This window comes from Cyclopterus lumpus, chromosome 19 (assembly GCF_009769545.1).
Source record: "Cyclopterus lumpus isolate fCycLum1 chromosome 19, fCycLum1.pri, whole genome shotgun sequence".
Lineage (NCBI taxonomy): Eukaryota > Metazoa > Chordata > Actinopteri > Perciformes > Cyclopteridae > Cyclopterus > Cyclopterus lumpus.
In genome coordinates, this window is record NC_046984.1 from 6,399,203 (window position 1) to 6,424,758 (window position 25,556).

The 25,556-nt window shown below is 45.0% G+C and overlaps 1 protein-coding gene across 6 annotated transcripts; it reads left to right on the forward strand.

Annotated features, from left to right (window-relative positions):
* Nucleotides 1–65: 65 nt before the first annotated feature.
* On the forward strand, nucleotides 66–22,514 carry mrtfba (myocardin related transcription factor Ba). Of its 6 annotated transcripts, XR_004611613.1 has the most exons (18): nucleotides 66–233; nucleotides 7,194–7,430; nucleotides 10,568–10,645; nucleotides 11,432–11,497; nucleotides 11,653–11,708; nucleotides 11,825–11,900; nucleotides 12,086–12,265; nucleotides 12,390–12,562; nucleotides 12,693–12,836; nucleotides 12,933–13,180; nucleotides 13,713–13,884; nucleotides 14,499–15,515; nucleotides 15,660–15,779; nucleotides 16,867–17,016; nucleotides 17,344–17,478; nucleotides 17,608–17,668; nucleotides 18,051–18,672; nucleotides 19,533–22,514. XR_004611613.1 is itself a non-coding variant. In XM_034558503.1 (17 exons), the coding sequence occupies exons 2-17, from the start codon at nucleotides 7,277–7,279 to the stop codon at nucleotides 18,560–18,562; spliced, it is 3,342 nt and encodes a 1,113-aa protein (XP_034414394.1). In that variant the 5' UTR covers nucleotides 66–233; nucleotides 7,194–7,276; the 3' UTR covers nucleotides 18,563–22,514. The 6 variants fall into 6 exon arrangements, 5 of the variants coding, with proteins under 5 accessions (XP_034414394.1, XP_034414397.1, XP_034414396.1 ...); XM_034558503.1 differs by having other exon boundaries at nucleotides 18,051–22,514; XM_034558506.1 differs by having other exon boundaries at nucleotides 12,086–12,247; nucleotides 18,051–22,514.
* The last annotated feature ends 3,042 nt before the right edge of the window (nucleotides 22,515–25,556 follow it).

Sequence of the window (25,556 nt, forward strand, 5' to 3'; positions counted from 1 at the left end):
TGACTCGGCTGGGGATCGCTTTAGTTTTTTTCCCTGAACGTCAGCGTCAACACGTCACTCCGCAGCCGAACCTAGACCAGTCGCAGCCATTTTACTCCGCGAAATAAACTTCAATCTCACAGCTAGGGGGGGGAACAAAACAACACACAGAAGATAACTCCCGCTGGCACCAATGGATAGTCCGGTGTGAACCAGAGCGCGGACATATCTGGGCTTCAAGTCTTCGCAATTCGGTAAGATGACAGTCCGCGGCGCGGTCATGTTGTTAGTATGTTAGCCCACGGGAGCTAAACCGAGCTAACTGGCGGAACTGTGAGGAGGTTGTTGTTGAAGAATTGTTCGCGCATTGCAGACGAGGCTGCACGGGGGCGCGTGGACAACAAGGGTTTGAGGGTCGCACCTCCTTTTTAGCCCCGAGGAGAGACGTCATCGTCGTCATTTATGACAGGTAGCGATACTGTCCGCAACTCACTAACCTGTCAGATTTAAAGTGATGTTAGCTAGCAGTCGTTAGCCTCTCCCCGCACCCACCTCCACCACCGTGGGAACGGTGGCTGTGCTGGAGCCGAACGGCCATGTCGGTCAATAATAACTTTCCCTCCCGACGGGGAAACGTGTTCAAGCTTGTTGTCAAGTTACTATTCGCGTGTGCGGTGTTTGTGTGTTTTTACTGCGGACATCTTCCTCTTAAAGCCGGGATGCTCCTCTGGACGCTGCGGCATTACAGGTGGAGCGCGCGAGTTGGCAGCCGCGTTAACTCGAGAGAAACCATCCGCCACGCGCGCGCTGTGTCCCGAGGCTCGTCTGGCGCTCGTGACGTGATCTCTTATTGCCCTTCCCGATCGATTGGAGCGAGGTGGTGTGGCCCTGCAGCAAATCCTAACGGGTCGCGGTCCGTGTGAGTCAAGCCGGGATGTGGTGGCCTCAGAGGCGGGCCCATGCTGGCAAAGCCTGTCACTGAAAACGTGTGAATTATTATTTAATTTAAGCCCTGTGCTTATAGTCGGATGGTGAGTTAATTATGCCCGAGGCTGTAAGCAATATGTCCCCGGGTGCGATGTTAGTTTGCAGGACTGTCCTCTCGGATCACTTCAGACTAGAGTTTCCACGTCTCTCCCCGTGGCGAATTAAATGAAAAAGTAAATAAACATTTTATTTTTGCCCACTTATTTTAGGATGTTGCAACTTATCTTTTCTCCTTCCCTCTGCAGTGATTGTGGTCAATCGGACTGGACTGAGTTGCAGTTAATAGCAATGTCATGCTTGAGTTACTTCCACCCATAAAAGCAATTGCCACCCCGCAGTTCATTTCGGATTTGTTTACGCTCCCAGAAACTACTTTACATGATCAAACTTGCATAACTCTTCATTGCAGGCTGCACTCACTGTGGAAGTTTGGTCATGTAGCTTCCTTTCTTGGATGAGACTGTCCCATGGGGTTTGGCTTCCAGCCATTGCTGTTCTTTTGTTCTGCTTTTTAGAAGATATCTGTTCAGTTCAGTCCACAAATACAGCCGCGAAGGAAACGACACCACACGTGTGTCTGTGGGAACAGAGTAGAACAGTGATGACATCATTTCTGTCTTATCTCGGGGATAAAAGAGGACATTTTTGTTGGAACCAGACGTGGTCTATTTAAGGCCCAGAACACTGCACTCGAGCTGTAGTTTGGCACGGAGTGGCTCTCGTGCGTGTGTTTGTGGTACATTTGTTTCGCATTTCTCCCTTAATTACAGAATGAATGGCTTATAGGGTTAGTTAATAATAACACGTTTAATAAGGCAAGTTATATTTATCTTATACTTTCTTTTCTAAGAAGATTCCCCGTCATAATATGTTGTTTTTAGACACAAGTTTTGCCTTTTTAAGAAGGTAGGCCTAATTGTCTTTTTAAAATGTGCTGTGTTAGGGTTTCATCACGTTTTTTTTTTTCCATAGACGGTTGTCAGTGGTACGTTACATTTTTACCAAAACCAGACCTCATGGTGCTTTATGATTTATTAACTCTTGGACCAAGGCAGCAGTTTTCAGTTATCTCCTGCTGTGTTTTACGGTGCCTCTCCTAGAAGCAGAATCAAATTGTAAAACCTGTTTTCTCTTAATAATTAAACTCAACAGAGCACTGATTTCACTTTTGCTTTGCGCTACATTCCTGCTAATTAACATGTATTTGTTTCAAAATGACACTTGAAATAAGATTCTCCTTCACACAAATTCATTTGGCGAAACAAGTAGTCTATTGTACATTACTCTTCTTCTTTGCAGCAGTCAGGAACGCTCTTTACAGGTTAATACGAAGAGTGCACACACAACGGCACGACAGCTCCCCAAAAGTGAAGCTAAAAGATCTCAATTGCCCACCTGGTGGCTTCCTGTTACTTTAGGAAGTGCTTAATTTGTGAAAATCGTGATCACGGTTAATATTTGACTAATTGTGCAGCCCTAGTACTTTATCACGTAAAGGCTTCAAAGCCCGGCCTCTTTGCAGTAAAGTTGACCCATCTCGTAGTCTGCAGAGACGGGGTCGTATCTCCGTGTTTTTCTTACTGAGATGCATACTATCTATTCCATTGATTTGGCTTCAAAATTATTCAATGATTGTTTTTCTGAAAACAGGATTGTGAAATATTAATAATAGTAATATACATTTTATTTGCATAGCACTTTAAAAGGTACTCAAATGCACTTTTGCATGGTACAAACAGAAACGATAAAATACTGGTTTGACTTTGAGTATTGTTTTACATCCTGAATCCACACCCACATATGAGGTTATATGTTTTTCTTTGAATCCCGTCAGCCTTAAGACAATCAGGTGGATGTTCGCACTGCAGTAGAAGGTCATAAAACCTTTCGCGTGCACTTCATATGACTTAAGCCAAGCCCTTTATATGGTTTTGAGAGAGACAGAACAGCCTCAGGGGGTAAACACAACCAGATACTGTCATCGTGGTAACTCAAATCATTACCTAGTTGAACTCTGATCCTCTAGTGCAGCAGAAAAAACAGTGCAGATATTAACCCGTTTTTGTTTTCAGTTGATCCTTGAATCCACCCCGGTTAATTTGGCACAGTCTGAGACTCTAGCGTTCCATTGAGCTCCGCAATGAGCATCGGTAATGAGGAGGAATACCTTCAAACCGCCAGCAAACTGAAGTCTGGATCATGGCAGTGTCAACGGGAAAGTATTTTTAGCTATAGCAGTGACTGTGCGGGGATAAGAAGATGGGTTGGCTAGTCAGTTTGTTGCCTCCTCTGGTTGAGTGTGTAGCAGGTCCTATTTGACCGATACTCCAGCCTCCTCGCTCGCTGTTCAAATACTGATTGAAGATTAACGTTTGTTTGCCTTTTGACAATCATTGTCTGTGTGGCGCTGTCATCTCCTTCCAGTGTTGTCTTGTTTCAAGAATAATAAAAGCAACGTGGGTCACTTTCTTCCTGTTGTGTGTCTAAATGGCATGTCGAGGGTTGTTGACAACACATTTGAGCAAGAATGCAGACTATGTGCCGACAGGAAAGGGATGGGTCTGTTGGTTTGTGGTTGCACAGTCTAATGTTGATCATTTGATCACCTGTGTCGGGTTTGAAATACCAAACAGAAAAGGGCCGCGCTGCCTCGCAGCAGAACAATATATCGTGCTGCGCTGACCTACGCAAACCCTCGACCCTCTACTGCCATCTGGATCTGCTCTTTGATTCTGCTGGGCAAGCTCTGCCGTTTATCCCTCGACGCCCCGTCAGCCGTGACAGTTGTTTGTTCCTTCTCTCGCTCTCGCGCTCTCTCTCGCGCTCTCTCTCGCGCTCTCTCTCGCGCTCTCTCTCTCTCTCTCTCTCTCTCTCTCTCTCTCTCTCTCTCTCTCTCTCTCTCTCTCTCCCTCTCCCTCGTTCCCCCCAACGCATATAGACACAGCATGTCGGGCTCTGACTGTTGGAACCTGCCGGACTTTTCTCGTCTTTCATTCCCACCAATTGAAATTAATTCGACTGATGTGGTTTTTGTATTTGGCACTCAGTAATACACACTTTTTCGGTCAATATGTGATAATTTTGCTCTACTTCCATACAATCAACCTGCAAGGAGTCAACCTCCCCTCCCCACCCCCAGCCCAAGATGTGTTTTACTGGTGATAATAGTGTATTTCTTCAGGGAATGTTCGAAAACAGCTTCCGGAGAATTTTTTTTAACACACTATTTATGATGTGGTCAAAGAAGAGCCTTCATAAACAAATAAATACATAGATATGTAGTACAGGACCATTATCCACCCTGAGTGTCAGTAAATTGACACATCAATAAAACCATAATGCATTTATTTTTAACCACATTTCAAGAGTCCTGAAAGCTTCTGTGTGCGCAGTTGATGGATGTTTTAAAATGTTATTCTGAGAGTCTCTCCCTCACTGCAGTGTGCTGCTGTATTACAGCTCTTTAGTCATCAGTACTAAGAGTTTCCATTGTCTCTGCATGGACGATCCACTTCCATTGTCATAGAGACCGCTGCAGGTTTTCCTAGAAACCTCGTGAACATCAATTTTCCGACCTTGATGCAGTCTTGAGTGTCAGCCAGTTTTATTCAGGCATCTTTTAGTGTTACTTATCATCTGTTTTATTCTCCACTTATCTTCAGACACAGTGGTGTCTGGTTCGGCACTGTGTGTATTATTATTATTATCTCACTATTTATTAAGTGGTTAGTGTAATATCACATCAGTTTCTTGTAGTCGGCCCTCCTTTTGTACTCTGTAAAATATATTTTATGGATATATTTTACAGAAAATTAAGACATTACACGACTGAACATACATATAGAGGTACAATCCTTTCTCTCTGTCCTACTAGGTTGGACTCAAAATCTGTAAATGTGAGTGAAGCCAGGTACAGTTCATCCCATCGCATCAAACATCAAAGTTGGTATTAGATCACAATAAAAATGTGGACGACGCAGACTTTTAACCAAGGATATTAGTTCTGCATGAAGGGCCAGAAACCTAGAGGGAAATCAAGTGCTATTTATCTTTCCATCACAGTTCTTGTTCCACCTCCTTTGTTAGAGAAACTGAAGGAAGATGATTCTGCGGTGAAGATTGAAATCCAGTATCTGAACGGTTGATGCATTTCATTAATGACCTCCACGGAAAGACAGCCTGAGAGAGAGGACTCTTGACCAGAGCTGATGCACGCAGAGTCCCCTTCTAATGGCTTTGGCCTAGAAAAGTCTAAGCAAAAGGCCTCAGAGCACAGGATGCATCCTTTGATTGTTATCTGAAGGAAGTACATGCTACAGAGCAGGTCTCTGGTTGGTCACTGGAGATCTGTTGCTGCAGTTCAGTCACAGAGAACAACTGAGGTTGACCATCAAGGCCCGAGTAATGTCTGAAGCTCAGTGTGTCAGTGGCACTTCATCATTAAGGTGCCAGAAAGTGGTTGCAGGTCAGAAACCAAGTTTTAGGGAAGTTCTGCAGTGGTCGCCAGATCCAACATGAACCAATTCAGATTGCCAGTCGATGCCAAGTGAACTGTGTTCGACCCTCATGTCAAGACTCGATGTCTGATTGGTTGGTCTGAAACTACAAAGTACACCAGAAAGTCCTTAAGACAGGTGCGTCGCACCTGAAACTGACTGTGAAATAATCCAGTTCATCATGTAAAGTCCATCTGGGACCGTGTTTATATTTCTGCCTGCGGACAGCATGCAGTCACGAAACCTTACAGGTGTGTAGTTGAGATCAAAATGAAGTTAGGCGTGGTCTGAGAAAGGGGGGCAACCGGGCCATTGCCCCCTCCACTCTGTGGCCTCGATTTGGAGTCACAAATCTCTGCAGGTGTGTAGTTGACGTTGACATTTGAGTTTGAAGATGTGTGTGTGTGTGTGTGGTCCGAGTTAAGGGCTGCGGAAGAAGAGGGGGGAGGACGTTGGGAGGGGGCGCCTCAACTTAATGCTCTTGGCCCTATTTGGAGTTGCGTCTGTCTGGTATGAACCATTGTAAGATGGTCTCTAGTTAATACAAGTTTGAAGTTTTATGCACTTACTTGTGACATGTACATTCATGTATCGCTAGGGTAAATTATGTATAGATTAAAACAAATATGTTTGATTGTCATTGGTGTTAAAATAAATAGTGAAAATAACAAATTCATTTTTGAGAAAATACTATCTGCAGTGTAAAAACTCTTCCTTTCACTTTAAGGAAATCTAGCAGCTCATTTGGTTGTAATGTTTTTACTTTTTATTACCACAGAGATATTATAAACTTTCATTGAGAAAGACCATGTTCAGTGTAAACAGCAGCAATCAATAGTCAGAGAAAATCCCTACAGCGGAAAATCAAAGAGCTTATGGCAAAGAGTATGTTTCTTGCACTCGCCGACATCACAATTTATTGAATCGTTTATAGATTATCATACAATCTTTCAAAGCATAACATGAGATGATCAAACATGGGCTTTGGGACTTGTGGCATCAGCATTCAGCCACCAGAATGGACAACACTCAGACCAAATGTGTCTGAGTCCAGTTCGGTACCAACCCGTAGTCTCCCTCTGCCGTCTAATGTCTTTGGCACTTTGAGGACCTCCGGGGAGAAACGAAAGCAGCCATAGGAACAAAGTGCTTCTCAGCCAAGAGCAACACATCAGGCTGGTTAGTGCAGAGTGCTGAGGTCCTGTGGATGCTGCTGAAGAGCGATAAATAGCATTCACGTCCAGACTGCGCAGTCTGTCGTCGGCTTAAAAAGAGGCTGTTGGGAAGCCATGGATACTAAACTGTTTGTTTTGCTCCCCGAAATGTTTCCGTTCCCCCTGTTTGAAACCGCCACGACGACGTCATATTGCAGATTATGTCTGAACAGAGAGAACATTCATGGACGAACTGGCGTTGTTTCTCTCTAGCAGCGGTTTGAAGCGATTATTCAGTGTAATGGCCAGCCCGGCTGTTTTAATGATGGATTTGGGCTGCGAGTGTGACTGAGCTCTTCCAGATGGCCCAAATGAAATGCCACCCTTCGCATTTCACCAGTTGAGTGAAGTTATCGTACCGACAGAATGATGATTGTTATTATTATGAAGTACTGATGAGGAGCCCACACAATATCCTGGTGTAGTCGTCCCGTCGAGTTGTTCAGTGAGAGGAGCAACGGCGTTACTAGACTTCCCTCAAACTCCTTCTCCCTTCTTGTTTCTTGTATCCACACAGGTAGCAGCGAAACATAACCAAAGGGGCAGTGATCCATAACGCCCCCCACCCCACTGTTGCTTTCCTCCCCCTCCAGAGGCAACATGGAGCTCCAGGCGTCTTACGGGCAGCTGGGAGCAGAGGGGGATTGCGAGATGTCGAGTCTGCTGTTGCCCAGTCCCCAGAGCGAGGCGGTCACCCACGAGATGGAGGAGCTGTCGCTGCAGCCTCTGCCTCCGCTGAATAAACGCAAAAATGGTGAGGAAATACTTCCGAACAAGCCCGTCACGGCATGCTAAGACCAAAGATACATCAAGCAGGCCACCAAAATAGTCCAAAAACATAGTGACTCGGGGTAAAAAGGAACTGTCTCTCGAAACGCATCCACTGAAATTGAATTCCACATACGTCAAACGCAAACTTGACTGCTAAAATATATATATATATATATATATATATATATATATATATATATATATATATATATATGTATATATGTATATATATACATAACATTATGTTGTGACCTTGCCTGTGTTGCAACTCCTTCTGCATGGTGGCACTTATGGCAGCCCCGTACTATCCTTAAATAGCCTCAATACTTATATGGCCCACACACTGTTAATGCATGTACAGAGACACACAGACACGTACTGCATTAATCAACTGTTAAGTTCAAATTGGGCAATAAAAGTGAGTGAAACTTCCATCAGCTTTTTTCTTTTGTGCATTATTTCTACAACAAATTATCTTCGTGATGTGAGCCGGCCGGCATGTTGGCTTCTCATTAAACTCTCGACGTTGGCGGTGTTCTGGCAGCCACATGGGACTGACTCAGACACTGATGGATGGATATGCGATTACCCAGCTTGAGGAGTGGTGTAGAGCCACTGCTGCCTTTGCCAGTTCCTAATCGCGGTATCGACGGTTTACGGAGATCGGTTCAGTGCAGTCGCCGTGATATTGCTCACCGTGCTTCTACAAATCTCGTTTGTCAAGATACAGTCCCCAAATTGCAGAGCCGGGGATTAAACCCTTTGGGGATAATTGTGGGATTTTGTGCTTTCGTGCACGCCGGCTGCTGCTGCCGTCTGCAGGAGAGCACAATGAAAACGACTCCACGGTGGAACATTTCTGTGGAATGTCAACAGTAGCGGCACCCGCTCATCATTTTGGCTTTCTGTCATTTCCCTTCCAGTGAGAACACACACCTCATACTTTCCACCCCTCTGAGCCAACCGCAGAGTACCCCCTCTCACATATTGGTTTTAACATGCAGGTGTTAATCCCTCTACCATGGTGACTGGTCTGAGTGTCTAAGGCCACTCCAGTTGTGTACAGCTGTAGCTCAGGGAGTCTGGAGGGAGGGAGGGGACACCTGCTCTGTCAGGAGAGAAGACTCTGGGTTAGGGGTTTGTTGTGACAGGGAATGAGAGTCTGGCCAGAAAGAGATAGCAGGTTTTAGCTGTCATCAATAATAATATTGATTTCACATAATGGGCTACGAGGATAAAGAAGTGCACTGCAAAAAAGATAGCGGAAAGGTTTTTGACTAAAATAGGATCTCCAAATGATTACGAGCTACTTCTCAAAGTGGGAGGCCGACTTTACATCCGCAGCATTTGGAGAAGTTCATAAATAACGAATGTTGTCTGTAATTAAAGAAAGTTATTTGTGGCGAGATTTTAAAACGAGACACGTATAATGAAATGTTAAATATCACAATTTTAAGCTTAGTTGCGGTTGCTTTTTCTGACGTCAGCGTTCCTCACACATGGTGTGTTCGAGGACCGTCGTAAAAATAAAAAATCTGCCGATAATAAATGTTGTATTCTGTCATATGGCATTAGCGCTAGAGAAATAAAGAGGAAGGACGACAAATAAAGACAAAAATGGTGCAAAGTCCACGTGAAGGCTGGTCTGTCCTTCACATTGACCAGACAGATGTGAAAGCGGTGTCCATCTTCCTATCTCACATCTATTAATGCTTCATGTCAATGTACATGTCATTTTTGTTTATTTTTATGCCACTTGTTTCCCACACATCATCAGCTATGTTTTTCCTTGTGTCTAAGTTATATATTATTAAACCCTCTGAATCTACCTCTAGACTTAAATGAACAGTTCCCTTGTTGAAACGGACCCATGTTCATGATGGCCTGTGATGCCCTGCTGACTGCGTGCCTGTCCCTGTGTGCGTCCACAGCTCAGTCATGTCATCCACCTCTCTCCTCCGTCTGCTTAGTTCACAGGTCAACATGTGCTTGTCAGGCCGAGCAGCATTTCCTGTAGCAATGTAGGACAATGCCACTGACTGGAAGTCTATAAATATCACCTTAGGCTAACGTGCCTCCTCTGCATGTCTTTCTCTAACTCTTTGCCGAGTGGTATATCGACAATTTAAGGGATGGTTGTTAGTTTGTTTTTCCTATGTGGATGAAGGAAATCAACAACGACATGTCACCATCAGAACTGATATAATCTCTCGAATCGCCGCCAATCAGCAATTTTATGTAACCACCGTTGGTCGTTGTGAAAATAGAAACGATCGCCCCACCCTAGTCTGAATTGATAATTTCTTTCAGAGATGTAAAGCCCCTTTCGAACAAGCCCTGCAAAATGTCTGTACAGCCGGAGCTAGAGTTGATTATCTGTTAACTCTTTCTGTAATTGTTTAACCTCAGTCCTAGCCATGTATGCAAAAGGTTATGACATATTGATGCATGGCAGTTTTGCATAGCCCTCAAGGTGATGCAATCCATGGTCAGGGGCGGACCCTGGGAGAGTTGCACCCATGTTTATGTTTATCGCCAAAGAGATGGGGGAGATTGAAAATGTGATGTTGGGTTCTCCACCTGTTTCCTGTTGGACCGAGAGAGCGAGTGTTTCCCTGTGAGTTTTGACGCATCCCTTCCTGTGAATGGACTTTATTTATTTGTGCTAATCTACAACCCCTCCTACCTAATGTGACGCATCCACGTGTTGTAGGCCCCGCTAACAAAGCAACACTAAAGCTATACAACATGTTCGTAGTCAGTGCTGACTCGGACTCTTGACTGGTCCTCAAAAGTTACGAGGAACCAGTGTGTGTTGGGATCACGTACAGTCAGAAAACAAGGCATCCCAAACTGGCTGAGTGAGAGAGGGAAGTAAGAGTAGGCTGGTAGGAGGGGCTTGTGTCCCTGCTGTAAAAGAAAGAAAATTGGGGAGGAGTGCAGGACGGGGGCAAATGCTGCTTCTCTAATTCTTAGAAGCTGTGGATTCCAACCATTCGGCTGATCATGTTGTACCGCGGCTGCGAGAGGATATGACGAAGAGTTACATATTTTAGGCTTTAGTACAAGGCTTGGGATCAAATGGCTTAATCACTCATTGTATTTTGGACTGCCCTACAGGCCAGGACTCTCAGCCTCAGACAATGGCCTATATGGAGGTAGAGACCCCCAGTGACCGCTGCACTAGGTTCAGAGCAGGTGAGCACTCCTCTTCTTTGTTGTTCTCATGCTAATTCCTCCACTCGAGTAGGCGTTAGTCAAAATGATCACTTAAATGTCCACCTTTTTGTTAACGGATGGAACTAAAAAGGATGAACTAAATAATAATGAAACCATATCTAATATTTGGATGCCGGCTATCCGTCTTTGCTTCTTGTGCCGTTGTTCTGATTGTGGTGTAGCGTTGGTCCACACGTACACGGCATGTGAAATGTCATACCCTGGTAAACGGGCTTATGGGGAAACGGAATGAAACAACATCACGTCCTGAAACGGCTACTGAGGACTTGCACTAGGACGCCCTCAGGGGTGAAATTCTGTAAAATCCCACAGGATAAGACTGCCTGAAGTCTCCTCTTCAGGCTTTTATTGCCGGCACCGGAATAGCTGGTATAGTTTGGCCACACTACCATGCACTTATGATTGCAACCAATGTTTATAGAAATGTGGTCGACTGGCAGGGTAACTTATGTCCTGAATGCAAAATGGCGCCCATATCATTATGTTAATATATATTGTGAACCTAATGACTAACAAACAGGATGTGGGTGATGTATCAGGGGGTGGGGAGCGGTTAGTAAGTGGCTACCTTATCAGCTTAATGTCATTTACTTTCCTGTTTTATTTTCCCTTTTTATTCGGCACAATACCTCCTCTATTGTTCTACTTTGCTCATTTTTCTTCTCGTGTTTTTCTACTTATCAAACTTATATTGCAATCCAAAATCCCTCTGTTTTTCTTTTATAATATTTAATTTATTTGCAGTCCTGCAGTTGAGGCTTCAGCAAAGGCGAACCCGGGAGCAGCTGGTGGACCAGGGCATCATGCCGCGTGAGTCGTCCGCCACTCACTGTGTACAGATGCATGATAGCAAACTTGGATCCAGATGGTTGAGATCATAAACACGATTGCCCTTTTCCAGATTGTTTGTCTTTTTTAAAATTGTGCTCAGACTTGTGCATTTATGAAAATGTATTATGTTGCAGCTCTGAAGAGCCCGGCAGCTTTCCATGGGCAGATTCGCAGCTTGGAGAGAGCCAGGGTATGTTGGAAATAAAGTGCTAACTGTGGACTGGAGGAGCAGAGGAGACACTCTCCGGGTCTGTTGTGTGGTGTGAACATTTAGACAATTAACTGACTGCCTGTCTGTCTCTGTAGACTGAAAATTTCCTCAAGCACAAGATCCGTAGTCGTCCAGAGAGAGCAGAGCTGGTCAGGATGCACATCCTGCAAGGTACTGGCGAGTCTCTGCTTCTCACTACAAACACCGTATTGTATTATCTAGTCTTCCTTGTGGACTTTGTTTTTTGAAGCATCGTAGAATCCCAATTGGCACCAGACATGATGCTATAAACAAACCAATATTTAAGAAATCTTCAAGCTGACAATTCTTGCAGTGACATCGTTTCTGTTCCTCAGAGACCGGAGCAGAACCCTCATTACAGGCCACCCAGATGAAACTGAAGAGGGCGCGGCTGGCCGACAACCTGAACGAGAAGCTCGCCCAGAGGCCCGGCCCCATGGAGCTGGTGGAGAAAAACATCCTGCCTGTGGACTCCAGCGTTAAAAAGGCGATCATCGGTGAGGGGCAGAGAAACGGTGAAGATTAAACTTTTAATGTTGCCATATTAGACATTTTAGAGCCTCGTGGAAAGAAGAAGGCACGTTGTGCAAAAAACGGCGAGTGATTGAGTGCTGGGCTTGTTTTTCGTTGTCTTGTCAGTGGGTCAGGTGAATTATCCGAAGGTGTTGGATGAAGACAGCTGCGATGCTCTGTCCCCAGAGCACCCAGCCAGCCAGGAGCCCCAGAGCTGTGTCGCCTCTCCAGCGGAGAGCAAAGTGCCAGAGACGCCTTCTCTAGTCCCAGCACCACCAACACCCAACACCCTGCTGCAGGTCAGATACTGGACTAGTAAAACAAGTGTTTGTGTATGGCTGCCCCAGGTCTTCAAACATAAGTGTTTATTAGAAGATTAGTGTTTGCTTTGCAGTTATTGGTCTTTTTGTTGTTGTTCTGCTTCCTCAGGCCTTCCCAGTTGCTACACAAGCAGCAACAGACTTTGTGAAAGTGATCTCTGTGATTGAACAACCTGCCAGCCGCCCAGCTGTCACTCCTGTACAGCCGTTCACCACATCTGCTCTTTTAAAACCAGGCCCGACGCTGGTGAAAGTAAGAGCATTTATTTCCTCCGCTAAATGTCATATATTTTTGTAATATTTGAATACAAAATGGCAATTCTTCTTCTTTTGTCTCCTCCCACAACAGCAAAGTCAGCCGAAGTCACCCTCAGAGAAGAGTCGCAGTAAGAAGGGCAAAGAGCCCAAGTCCCGGGTGAAAAAGCTCAAGTACCACCAGTATGTTCCCCCAGACCAGAAGCTGGAGGCCAGTGAAGCCCCCATGGACTCCTCTTACGCCCGACTGCTGCAGCAACAGCAGCTGTTCCTCCAGCTGCAGATCCTGAGCCAGCAACAGCAGCATTACAACTACCAGACTATATTACCGGCACCACTCAAGTACGTATTTATAAAACATTGGAACTCGCAATAGCAATACAGTAATTGCATTGTTTCATTTTGTTTTTTGGCTTGTCTGCATAACACGTATCTGAAAAACAAGCCACGTATTCAAAGACCCAGAGGGCCATTAGCTGGTTTCCAATAACAACTCTGCATCTAATCATATTAATAACTACCAAGATGTTGCTTCACCAGCTGCTGTCGCCACAAATGTCCCACAGCCGCGGCATGACCAAGCTCCCCTTTGAACTACTGCACTGTGGTTTGGTTGACTGGCTTTGTTAGTGAGGTGCAGGGCACAGGATGGATGCTCTGTTCATACTAGGAACAGATTGCCTCTCTCTCTCTTTTTCCTGCCTATTTCTTTCTCTTCTCTGAGATCTCCATTAATACTCCTTTGTCCACCTCCCCTCTTTCTCCCACCTCCCCTTCCTCTTTTCTGTTTCTCATTTATGTGATATGCAAGTATTGTGAATTATTTTGGGATACAACAATGACCTCATGTTTTTGTGTCTCATTCTCACTGAAGGCCTGTAACTGAGGGTCAGAGCGGCAGCGCTGGGAGCCTGCCGACCTCCATTATGGTGTCTTTGCCCACTGCACCTCCACCTCCCTCTGCAACTCCAGCTCTGACTCGTCCAAGCAACTCGCTCTCAAACCGCAAGCCAGGAGTCTTGCCTGCCAATCTGGAGGAGATGAAGGTATTTGGAAACTCACTGGTACCAGCAAACCGCTCGCCCTTGTAGCTTGGAAAAGCAGACCCCAGCAGCTCTGAAGTTATGATTGTTGTTGTGTTCTTAGGCTGACTCGAAACAACTTGAAATTGATCTGTGTTGAGATATTATTCCACAGCCAGTAGTAGGACTGTATATCCTCTTGATAAGTTCAAACAAGGTTTAGTCATTTGGGAAGTTTGATAAAACAAAGATAACTTGAGGGCACAGACTTAATATATTGTTCAACTTCAAATCTCTTTTTCTCAAAGTTGCATTGTATTAAACAAAATAATCAGGGGAAAGCAGGAGAAGCAGCTGGCCCTGCTCTGTCCAAAGGTAGTTAAGTCTGCCTAGCAGCACTTCTAAAGCTCACTATTTAACACACATTAATTATACAGACATATACAGTATCTTGCTGTGTAATTCGTGCAGAAAGTGTAAACGTTGTGGTGTATATATTTTACTTGTCTTGTTGGTGATGGTTGCTCAACTAATGGTCCCTGCTTCCAGTCTTTGTGCAAAGCTGATCGGCATCAGCTGCACGCCTCCTGCAGCTCTAGTCCAACCTGGTTTATGTGATCATGTTTGTCTTTGTCTAGGTGGCTGAACTAAAACTGGAGCTAAAGCTGCGTGGTCTCCCTGTGTCGGGGACAAAGACTGATCTGATAGAAAGACTGAAGCCTTTCCAGGACAACCACTGCACCTCGGCCCCTACCACCATTCCCGTCACCACCCTCTCCTCCATGTCCATGGATGTCACCACCACTAGCAGCCCCGCCATAGTCCTTCCAGTCCAGCAGGTGGCTCCAGAGAACATGAACCCGACACCGCCGGTCTCACCCATTACCAGTGACCGCTCAACTCTCCAGCAGGATCTAGGCATGTCTGAAACACAAATGTTGAGCTCTGGCTGGGCAGGTTCGCAGTCCTCCCCTCTCTCGTCTTTCAGAGTCCCGGAGGAAAAGGACCGGCGGCTCCATGAAAAGGAGCAGCAGATCGTGGAGTTGATGAAGAAGCTGGAGCAGGAGCAGAGGTTGGTGGAGGAGCTGAAGATGCAGCTGGAGGTGGAGAAGAGAGGCCAGGGGGGCTGCACCACTGACTCTGCATCTCCAAAATTAAATTCTGTACCTACCATCAACCCTGTTCTTACTGCCCTAAGCTCAAATGTAGTCAAAATGGAGGGTTCAGTCCTGTCAAACTGTTCATCCTCTGCTGGTACAATCCCCAACTCTATGTTTGGATCCCAGGCTCTCTCCCCCCTGCCAACAGTAGTCAAGTTGGAGGATGTGACTGTTTCTTCTGGCAAGCCGATTCAGCTCCAGACCCAAACCCAGATTATTACCAAGATCCAGGCTCAGCCCCAAATAATCAACAGCCCTCACCTCCTCTCCCAGTCACAGAGAAGTCCCAAACTCCAGACCCAGCCCCAGTCCCAACCTGCAGCCCCAAGCCTGCAGCAGTTCTTCATCAGCCACACTGGCAGGGTATCCCAGGTGCTGGGTCAGCCTCAGACCTTGTTAACCACCACAGGCCAGACTGGGAGGATCCTCCTCCCAGTCTCGCTACCCAACAGCGCTACAGCAATCCAGCTGCCAAACACCAATGTCAGCCTGCAGGTAAGATTGCTAAAAAGGAGAGTGACATCATATGTTGTAGTGTCTGTTCGAGAGGTGATGGAGCTTGCTTAAGAGGCTTACTAATTAGAAAACTGCATGTATAGACTCACAATTATGTTCTTACACCCTTTCCCCTTATCTCAGCCTGTCCTTCAAGCCACAGTCTCAAATCCAGGCCTGGTCCAAGCCTCAGTTCCTCAGCGACAAACCACTAAGGAGACCGCACCCAACCAGCAGTTATCCAACCACAACCCACTGCTTCAGGTCAGCCACGCCCCGTAGTTAGTTGAATTTCTGAGAAACGTGCCAAGGACTTTTTGCCTTGCCTAAAACAATAATGCGTATGTGCCCTGAAATTATGTTAACTGGAGAAGTACTGCTGTAGATGATGTGCACAGGGCCTCCATGTACAACTTTGTTATCAAATTGATTTATTGTTTAATTCAATTCAATGTGAGAAGAGGAGAGAGGAGCTCAGTGTATCCTAAAACATAAAACATCTCCCAGCGCGCAAACCTCCTTTTGCCTCACTGTCTTTTTCTTCAGTGGGGCTATCGAGTCTAGTGTCATTCTCAGTGAGCCTGTAGCATTTGGAGTCCACATGTAATGCTGTTTTGTTGCACTAGTGTTGTTAACCTGTATGAGGTTATTTTGTATGACTCCTCTTCTGGTCAAAATGTATTTCATTTCAGATTTAGCTTAACAGAAATCCAGTGGGTCGGTTGCACCACAAGATAATTGTCTGTGAGAGCTAAGGATGGAACAATATTGGAGTTTATTGCAGATCGTGATAAATAAACACAATAAATTGATTGACTGTGCTGAATTTCCATTATCAGGATAATCGTGAATATCCTCAATAGTGACCTAAAAAAGCTGTCGAACAAACTATCGTGGTCGAGAAGTGGAAAATAGAGTCAGTTAAAAAGGCAGAAGGAAACACAGGCAAATCATTTATGAAAGAACAGACTCCCACAATGTTGCTATTTCTAAATGGATCCTTGATGTATGCTGTGACGGCCCCTCCCTTCCATGAGGGGGCTGGGTCCTTATGAGCTATGGTAACCTTATTTAAGAGTATTTCATTGTTTTTCACACAAAGAATTATGTTCACTAAAGAAAGACGTGTCCTATTAACACAAGTGTCAAGTGATTCCAGTATGTTTTAGTACCTTTTTTCTTAAGAAGATTATTTGCATAATATTGTGAACCAAAATGATTTTGGCCGTGATAATTCTGACTAGACATTTTCATATGGTCTCACGCCTAGTGAGAGGGTGCATGTCCCTCATGTTTCCAGTTCCCTCTTAAAAAACGCTGATGTGTCTGAATCTGCCTTGTGCCTCGACAGACTCTGACTCTGTGCAATAACACCGCTGGTTTGGAGAACCAGACTCGGCCTGAGATGAATCCACAGTGTTTCCTGAGACATAGCCCGGAGAACAGGGTCTCTCCACGAGCTTCACCCAACCATCGCATCTCCAACGGACCCCTCAATAAGGTATCAGTGCTGAGTTCAAACTGGAGGGGAGTGGGGTCCGGTTTGGTTCAGTCCATCCTGCTTAACGGGAGATGGAAGTAGTGTTTGTAGGAGTCGTGTTTTAATTCAGCTATCGCACACAACACAATAAGTATAACTTATTTACAATCTAGTATACAATAAGACAGAAAAGGCATAGGCAGAATTGTAGTGCCTATATATCCCTATCCGACATTCAGATTAATTAAGCTACCTTCAGGAAGAGATCATTTACTATTTAATTTGAACAATTTCCTTAATTCTGCCCATATTTTCCTTCTCTCTCTCTTCTCTCTCTTTTTCTTCCAGTGTCCTTCTCCCCAGCCCACCTTCATCCTTCAACCCACCTCCCTTGTTACTCGGCCTCCCAAGACGAGAGAGCCTCCCCGCTACGAAGAGGCTATCAAGCAGAGCCGCAACCTGCACGTCAACAGTGTGTCACAGGTTCGATACGCACCAGCCACAGAATACAAACACAAATACACAACACGCACGATGTTCAGTGTTTCTTGTTCCGCTTTCCTCTTGATGAGCAGCCTTCAGTCCCTTAACCTTGTCCACTGTCTTTTTCAGGTTCCCACGGCAACCAGCCAGCAAATGGATGACTTGTTCGACATCCTCATAGAGAGTGGAGGTAAAGACGCCGACGGAACATTCTGAGTTTGGTGACATTGCAGATTATGTTAACATAATTGATTATGGATGAGATAAGCCTTTTAGAAGCCTAACCATAAACATCGTACAAATGTAAACCATTACATGAAAAACATTATTGTAACAATATTACCTTTGATATAATTAATAGTGTCGGTATCAAGTTCACTTAGTTTCTGTTTCAATTAATTTCTTGGAGCATGAAGGATATGGTGACACTAGAAAACTAAAAGTCTCCCACTGTGAGGAAAAGTTCTATAATAATTTATAAAACAATTTTAAAGTCTCTGTCGTTACCGGTGCCAGTCCCTCAGTGGTTGAACACTCTTAATAATCCATGCTTTGTTATCCCCCTCCTCCAGAAATCACTCCTTTTATCCAGCAGGACGCTCATGTGTCTCACAATAAGACCCTCCCAGTCACGGCAAACATCTCTACCCTGTCGGTCAACACGGCGCTCTCCAGGCCGCCTCCACAGATCCAGTCGGCCCCTCCGCCCACCCTGAGCCCCCTCATCGGCCTCGGCCTGTCCAGCCTCTCCTCGCTTGCCACGGACAATCAGCTGGAGGCCTTTCTGGAGGGCACCCTGGCCGACGCGGCACCAGCGTCAGACCCGCGCACACGGGGCCTGATGGAGGAGCTGCAGGCCCAGCTGATGGAACAGCAACCCTATTCGCCCATGGACACGTCCGACTTGTCCTTCTGTGATTCTTCATCGCCCTCCTCGCTCAACATGGGCCTGTCTGACCCGGGCCTGGACAACATGGAGTGGATGGACCTCTCCTTGCCACCGGGTCCTGCTGGGGCACTCACACCTCTGGGAATCCCGACAGACTTCCTGGATTCACAAGACCTGCAGCTGCACTGGGACTGACGGAGGGGTGGATGTCCAGGGAGAGCAGCAGAGCCAGGAGGGAGACATTGACGGATGGATGGATGAAGGAAGGAAGAGAAGAGGAAAGGAATCGACAGCCTTGCAAAGAGGTTGAGTTTCAACATTTTTAATTAGGAGAAAATGTGGCATTTTGTGCCAAACCACTCTCACTACTACATCCTCACCCTCTGTAATATTCCCACTTTACTACAGTTAGAAATGCTGCAGGCACTGATTCAAGTTGAACTACACGCAGGAGTTTGCACAGTTTTAAAAGAGAGAATAGGGCCTCATATGGCCGAACAGCCAGAATAACATCATCACGAAGGCAACATGGCCGATCATATCAGATCTAAAAAAACGTCCGACAGCGTTAAAGAGACAAGAGATGGAGCCGAATGAATCCTAGTAGCATGGACTGTTTGTAAATACTCTTTAAACCACACTGAAACGACTTCACTTGAATGAAGAACGGCGTTAACGGCCGAGAGCCTCGACTGGCGGTCTTTCAGCGTGAGCACTGCATCTATTTTACCGTGCAAGCGCAGTAACGGGTTGTAAAAGGGTGGCGGGTGGTGGGACGTGTGTTCCACTGGAGCGCGTTCTAGCTTATAAACGCTGGTCATTGCAGCACAATAAATGTGTCGCTGCAGATGTAGTCTGCACATTGATAGGGATTTATATTCTCAACACAATACATATGAGGCTTGGCCTGGGACGTCAACTACTGGCCTTTCCCCCGGGCCAACGCTCAGACTAAAGTAGTTTCAGTCTGAGGTGCTTGTTCCCTTTTATGATTGGAAGCCACACAAGCTCAGTCGGCCACTGCACAGCGTTTCAAAGGTAACTGAGAGGAGGTCAAGCCTCCGTTCACACTGTACCACGTACTGTACATCACATGTGTGCTGACCTATCTGGCATGTTGTATCAGGCGCGACTGTTTTCTTCTGACCTTTGGTGACCTTTTCAGGCCGACGAACCAATGACTCTAAAGAACAAAGACTCGACTTCGGTCCCATGACGAGAGGGGGGAGCTCCTCTACGTGAGAGCTATGCACCTCACTCACCTCGGAACAAAGGGAATGCACACTGTGCATATCCAAGGGGATCATTACTATGAAGGGATCAATATGATTGTGATCAACTTCAAGATCGTGTGGCCAATTGCTCCACAGATGCTGCAGTTGTCCAAGTATCTTACTTTGAATGTAATTTTAGAAAAATAATGGGACTTCACTCCCAACAAAGGTTGGCAGCTTTTCTTTTTGTTCTTTTTGTGATAGTAAACTGACATAAAACGGTGGAAAGGGAACAAATATCGGTTTATTAAGACTTGCAGACACATATCCAGAATAATTTTGAACTGCAATGTATATCAAAGAATGACAATGTCTTTGGAGGAGGCGTGTGTGTGTGTGTGTGTGTGTGCGTGCGTGCGTGTGTGCGTGTGTGTGTGTGTGTGTGTGTGTGTGTGTGTGTGTGTGTGTGTGTATGACAGACACAGCCCATTGATGGAGTGACCAACCGTCATTTGGATGAATCAGAATACTCTTCAGTTGGGCTGTGCCAAATAGTTTCAAGTTTAATTCATAATGTCGACATTCAAATTCTTGCAGCTGTATTTCAAAGATTAGGCTGCGCTAACATTATTAGTATTATGGTCTGCTATGTGTAGAATGAGACTCCACTGGTGGCTGTATGGGATTGTTTCCTAGTCGTGTGATCCAGACAGCATTGTAAAGTCAGAAAAACGTTTATTAAACAAGAAACATTTTTTGGGAAAAAGAAGATGAATGCAATAACACAAAAAACAAGATGAAACATTTTCACTGTGGTCTAAAACAATTTACTCTCCCGGACGCACCTGTGTTAATGAGGCGGTCTGGCAGCAATCTAAAACTCACATTTATACATAACCACAATGACAAAACAATCCTGTTATTCATCGTTTCTCCTTATGATATGACGACAGACGTTTAAAACCTCAAAGATATTAATTCCAGCACTATTCTAATGTGATTTTTCGGCAGAGGAAATAGTCTCAATCGTGACGCATCAGTTGGTGTCTGACCGAGTGTGAGAGAAGTGTGTGTGTGTGTGTGTGTGTGTGTGTGTGTGTGTGTGTGTGTGTGTGTGTGTGTGTGTGTGTGTGTGTGTGTGTGTGTGTGTGCGCGTGCGCATGTCGATTTGTCTTCCCTGTCTTTTGCATGTGCACCTGTGACTCTGTGTGCATGATTGTATTTGTGTGAAATCACGGGCCGCCTCGAGCTCTTGTTGTCTGAAGAAATGTACCAATATCTACGAGATCAAATCATTCGGTTGACATTATTCAAAACAAAGCTCTTCAAAAAGGCTTCTGATGGCTGTTTCCTGTTTGTATCTGTTGGTCACGCGGCGCGATACGCAGTGAAGTGGGCGTGGCTACTCTTAAAGCCGCCCTGAATTCTAGATCACCCGTTTTTAGCAGATTGCTTCAAAGCTAAACCTCGAGTCACTGATTCAGTGTCTCGGTCGAGGATATTATTTTGGGTTTGATGCAGTCTCACCGTATGGCACTTTGAAATAAGATGGCTTTTTTAAAAATCTTTTCTTTTTTTCAGTCATGTCCAGCGAAATCGCATTTTTAACTTGAATCTGTCATTGCGTCCGTGGACACTAGAGGGCGCTGCCTTTCTTCTGCTGTGGCACATGTTTAGGGGCATTTCTAGCACGAAAACGTTGAAATGAGCCGGTTTTTTTCTTGCATTTTAAATCCAATGTTTTTTTGTGTTTTGTTTTTTTACGACTGTGTAATTACTGATTTGCTGCTTATCGGCAAACATTTGGTGGGTGACGGATTAAGAGCCCTCTTTGTGTGTGTGGTGCTCTTACTGCTGCAGTATCAGATGGATGGGCCCAAACATCGGACCACCTGAAGGAGCTCCGGCAAGTACTTCACAGACATGCTCCTGGGCTCTGTTGTATTTGAGTTTGTTTTTTTCTCCTACGAAGAGAATTGTATGAGGACCTCATTGTCGTTCCCCGCTGGTTGGTGCACCTTTTGGTTCCGTTGAGTCGGGGTGCTGGGACCCCGACTACCCCCGAGGATAACAATCACTTATTGATTCCTGTGTTTCCTATAAGAGATGATTTTCAGCTTTAAGGCTGACACATTTGATATTTTGTTACCTGAATAAGGCAGTCGAACATATTATCACATGTTGTTTTTCCATGTTTTTGTATTTTTTTCACTTTGTTTTGTAGGGTGAAAATTGTAAAAGGAAAAAAAAAACACTAAACATTTAATCTTGCTTTCATGCCTGTGTAAAAAAAAATCTGTAAAAAAGGATTTTCAAGTGTATAATTCAGGTTAGCGGAGTTGTTTTTATTTTATTTCCCATATCAGACTTGGCTGCGGTAACTCTACTCGCACGTATGTGACAAGAGCTCGATGTTACACCACTTACCGTCGGCCGGACCGGGACCGCTTCAAGGTGTCTGTTACACACACACACACACACACACACACCCGGTCCAGCTTCAAGTTTGTATTGTTCGTAGAACCTTTAGAATAATACAGTCTATAAGTTGGAAAGCACTTAAGAACCGAGTGGTTTGAATAACCTTCTAAAGTTTAGAGGTGTGTGGTCTGTGGTATCATCGTGTAGACGTGGAACATTTGCCGGTTGAGAAGTGGAACTTAAGCGCAGACGAGACGTTTCATTTCCGTCGATGTCTTTCGGGAACATTTCCATCCTCCATTGTAGATCTCCGCCACCCACGCTACGCCTCTTGTCCTTTGTATGCCATATGTTTTGCACATTGTGTACATATTTATATAGATGTAATGCATATTTTTCTACATGTGTAACATCCATGGGGTCTCTATAATGTAAATACTCAAAAAGATGTATATAAGTACTGTATGCCTTTTCCGTGTCAATAAATGTGGTGTACTGTGAACACCTCTACAGAATAATACACATTTCTTGCAATATTTACAGTAGTTGGCACAACATTTTAATTGTGTTGTTGCTTTCCGTGTATGTAAATCGTTCTTTGTCAGACATGACGGTTTACAGGCCCGTATTTGCATATGTTTAGTATTTGCATTTCCCTCTTGAGATAACGGATGGTCCCAGATATATTGCCTCAATACCTAAGAATGCGTTCATAAAGGTCATTCCAGGGTTGACGAAAAGCTGCATCCTAATATCAGCCTTGATCCTTTCAAATTGAGTTATTAGTATCTGACACTCAAACTAGTCTAGACATTATTTAATGAAGTCAGTCCTGTTTGTGTTAAGGAGGGCCATGTTGTGCAGATGACCGAGCACGTCTTTCACTTCAAACGGTTGATTTTCCTTAAAGATAAAGGTTTCAAGGGGGATCAATTGGCAGAAATGTCAAATAATATTAAGAAGTATGGCTCGCGGGAGAAGTTTCAGTCAGTTGCAATCTGCAACCTCGCCGCTCGATCACTACACACGAGATCTTTAGGTCATCGGGGCCTTCGTGCAGATGGTACCAAGCCGAGCTGAGTCCAGACGGCTCCGAGGCGGCAGGAAGTGGTCACTCGAGTATCGAAGCCGGTGGATCGTACTCGACTCGTCGCCCCGGGGCTGTTGGTGAGTAGCCTCCCTGTCACAATGGGCGGTAGGTGTGTACGATGGCTCGGCACTCGGGACACTGGTGGTGGACGTTATTCAGACGGCTCATGCAGAAAGGGATGAGACAGCAGCCTGCAACACACCTGAGGAAGGGAGGAAGGGAGGTGTCATTGAACTCTTCCCCCACATCTAGCGTGTCTTCAATACTAACTAAATGACTTTGGAACAAACAGACGCACCCTGTCAAGACGCACAAGAAGGAGATGGTCCACGTCGCCACGCCCACTCTGCTGTGGGTTTCCGTGACGACGACCTCTTCACAGAACGGACACTTGGTGACGGCTGCCGTTGGACCGAGAAAGTCCACTTGAGAGAGAGAGAGAGAGAGATTCATATGTTGTACGTGTGTGTGTGGGTGTGTACGTGTGTGTGTGTGTGTGTGTGTGTGTACATATGTGTGTGGGTGTGTACATGTGTGTGTGTGTGTGTACATATGTGTGTGGGTGTGTACATGTGTGTGTGTGTACATATATGTGTGTGTGTGTGTGTGTGTACATGTGTGTGTACGTGTGTGTGTACATATGTGTGCGTGCGTGCGTGTGCACATATGTGTGCGTGTGTGTGCACATATGTGTGTGTGTGTGTGCACATATGTGTGTGTGCATGTGCACATAAGCGTGTACATATGTGTGTGTGGGGGTGTGTGTACACATGTTTGTACGTGTGTGTGTACACATGTTTGTACGTGTGTGTACACACATGTTTTTACGTGTGTGTACACACATGTTTGTACATGTTTGTACATGTGTGTGCCTCACCTGGAATGACTAATCCCATGGGTGTTCCTGCTCCAGGCCTCCTCTTCCCTCTCGGCTCCAGGGTGAAGTCCTCCTCCTCCAGCTGGGGAGGCGGCAGCATGTAGACGCCCCCACGGGGTGCTTCGGTTTTATAAACAGTGGGATGGGAGCCTTGTGGACCTGATTTAAAACATGAGCATGACCTTCATAGACACATTAATAAGCAACATCTTAAAAGGTCAGCGGGGCCGTTACCAAACGATGTCACGTTGCGTGATGCTGCACTTTAAACGTAACAATGTTCAAGTACATCTCCCGTTTACGGAGTCAGACTCTCTATTATGAGGATACAAAAAGGGAAACGTGCCTTTGTTTGCTCTGAGTTTGAAGCGGTTTCTCTCCATCTCCTCCTTTCTCCGCAGCAGCTCCTGCAGCTCCTCCTGGATCGCCTCCAGCTCACACAGCTGGTCGCGGTCCACGCAGGTCACTGACGCACAGCGAGAGCACGTTAACAAGCATGCGACCGCACCTGTGACTCATTTTGAACTATCGCAGCAGTTCTTCATGGAGACCCGAAACTGACCAAATGTGGCAAAAAGTGATTAGGCAAGTTAGAAATATGATGTCTATTGTCAGGTAAATGACTAAAATGGAGTGGGAAAAGAGCTCTTCAATTTATTTTACTCCTCTATTGGCCTCTCTTGAACTCCAGTTAATTTGTTCCTTCATGGTTTTTGTATTTCTTAGTTCTTAACATTATAATTAATCATTTATTCCATGTTGTCCCCACACTACATTTCCCTTTTTACTAATGATTAGCCTTCATGGTAAAGAGATGGAAAATAAATAATAGGCTTCTATGTGACCTAACTTTGTTTTCTGTTGAAAAACAAAATGAACAAGTAAAGTATAAACACGAGTAAAATCAATCAATCAATTAATGTCATCAACTGAATGGTGGTAAAGGGGAAAACACTTTGTTTTTGTTCAACTTAGCTAACTGTGTTGGATATATATATATATATATATATATATATATATATATATATATATATATATATATATATATATATATATAGAAAAGTACAAAGCGTTATCTTAAAGCGTCTTTGAGTGACTAGAAAAGCGAAATTCAAAGTATTATTATAATATTTATTTTAACATATAACATAGCGTGTATTTGGAGCTCCATAGTTCTCAACCTGGAAATGTAAATAGAGTATAAATCAGGGATGGTTTTTTTTTCTCAATTTTTTTTATTGAATACAATGGACCTGTTGAGAACACTGAATTATTATCTAAGTGGACATTGACTCACTTCCTTCTGTGCTGCCGACAACATTTTCCTCGATCTTCTCCCTGAAGCGCTGCATCTTCAGCAGAAGGAAACGCCTGTTGTGAAGCTCCTTAATGCGGAACTCGATGTGGGCCTGCGTGAGGGGTCCGGACCGGGGCTCTGGTGTCCTGTGGTTGGATTCATACTGGGTCTCGGGCCCAGAGCCATCCTGCTGCTCTAAACTAGCGCCTGGGTTTATCTCAAAGTTCTGTATTCCCCCTGAAGTCTGGAGAGCCACCTTGACCCGGGACATCCTGTCTCAGAGACCCGAA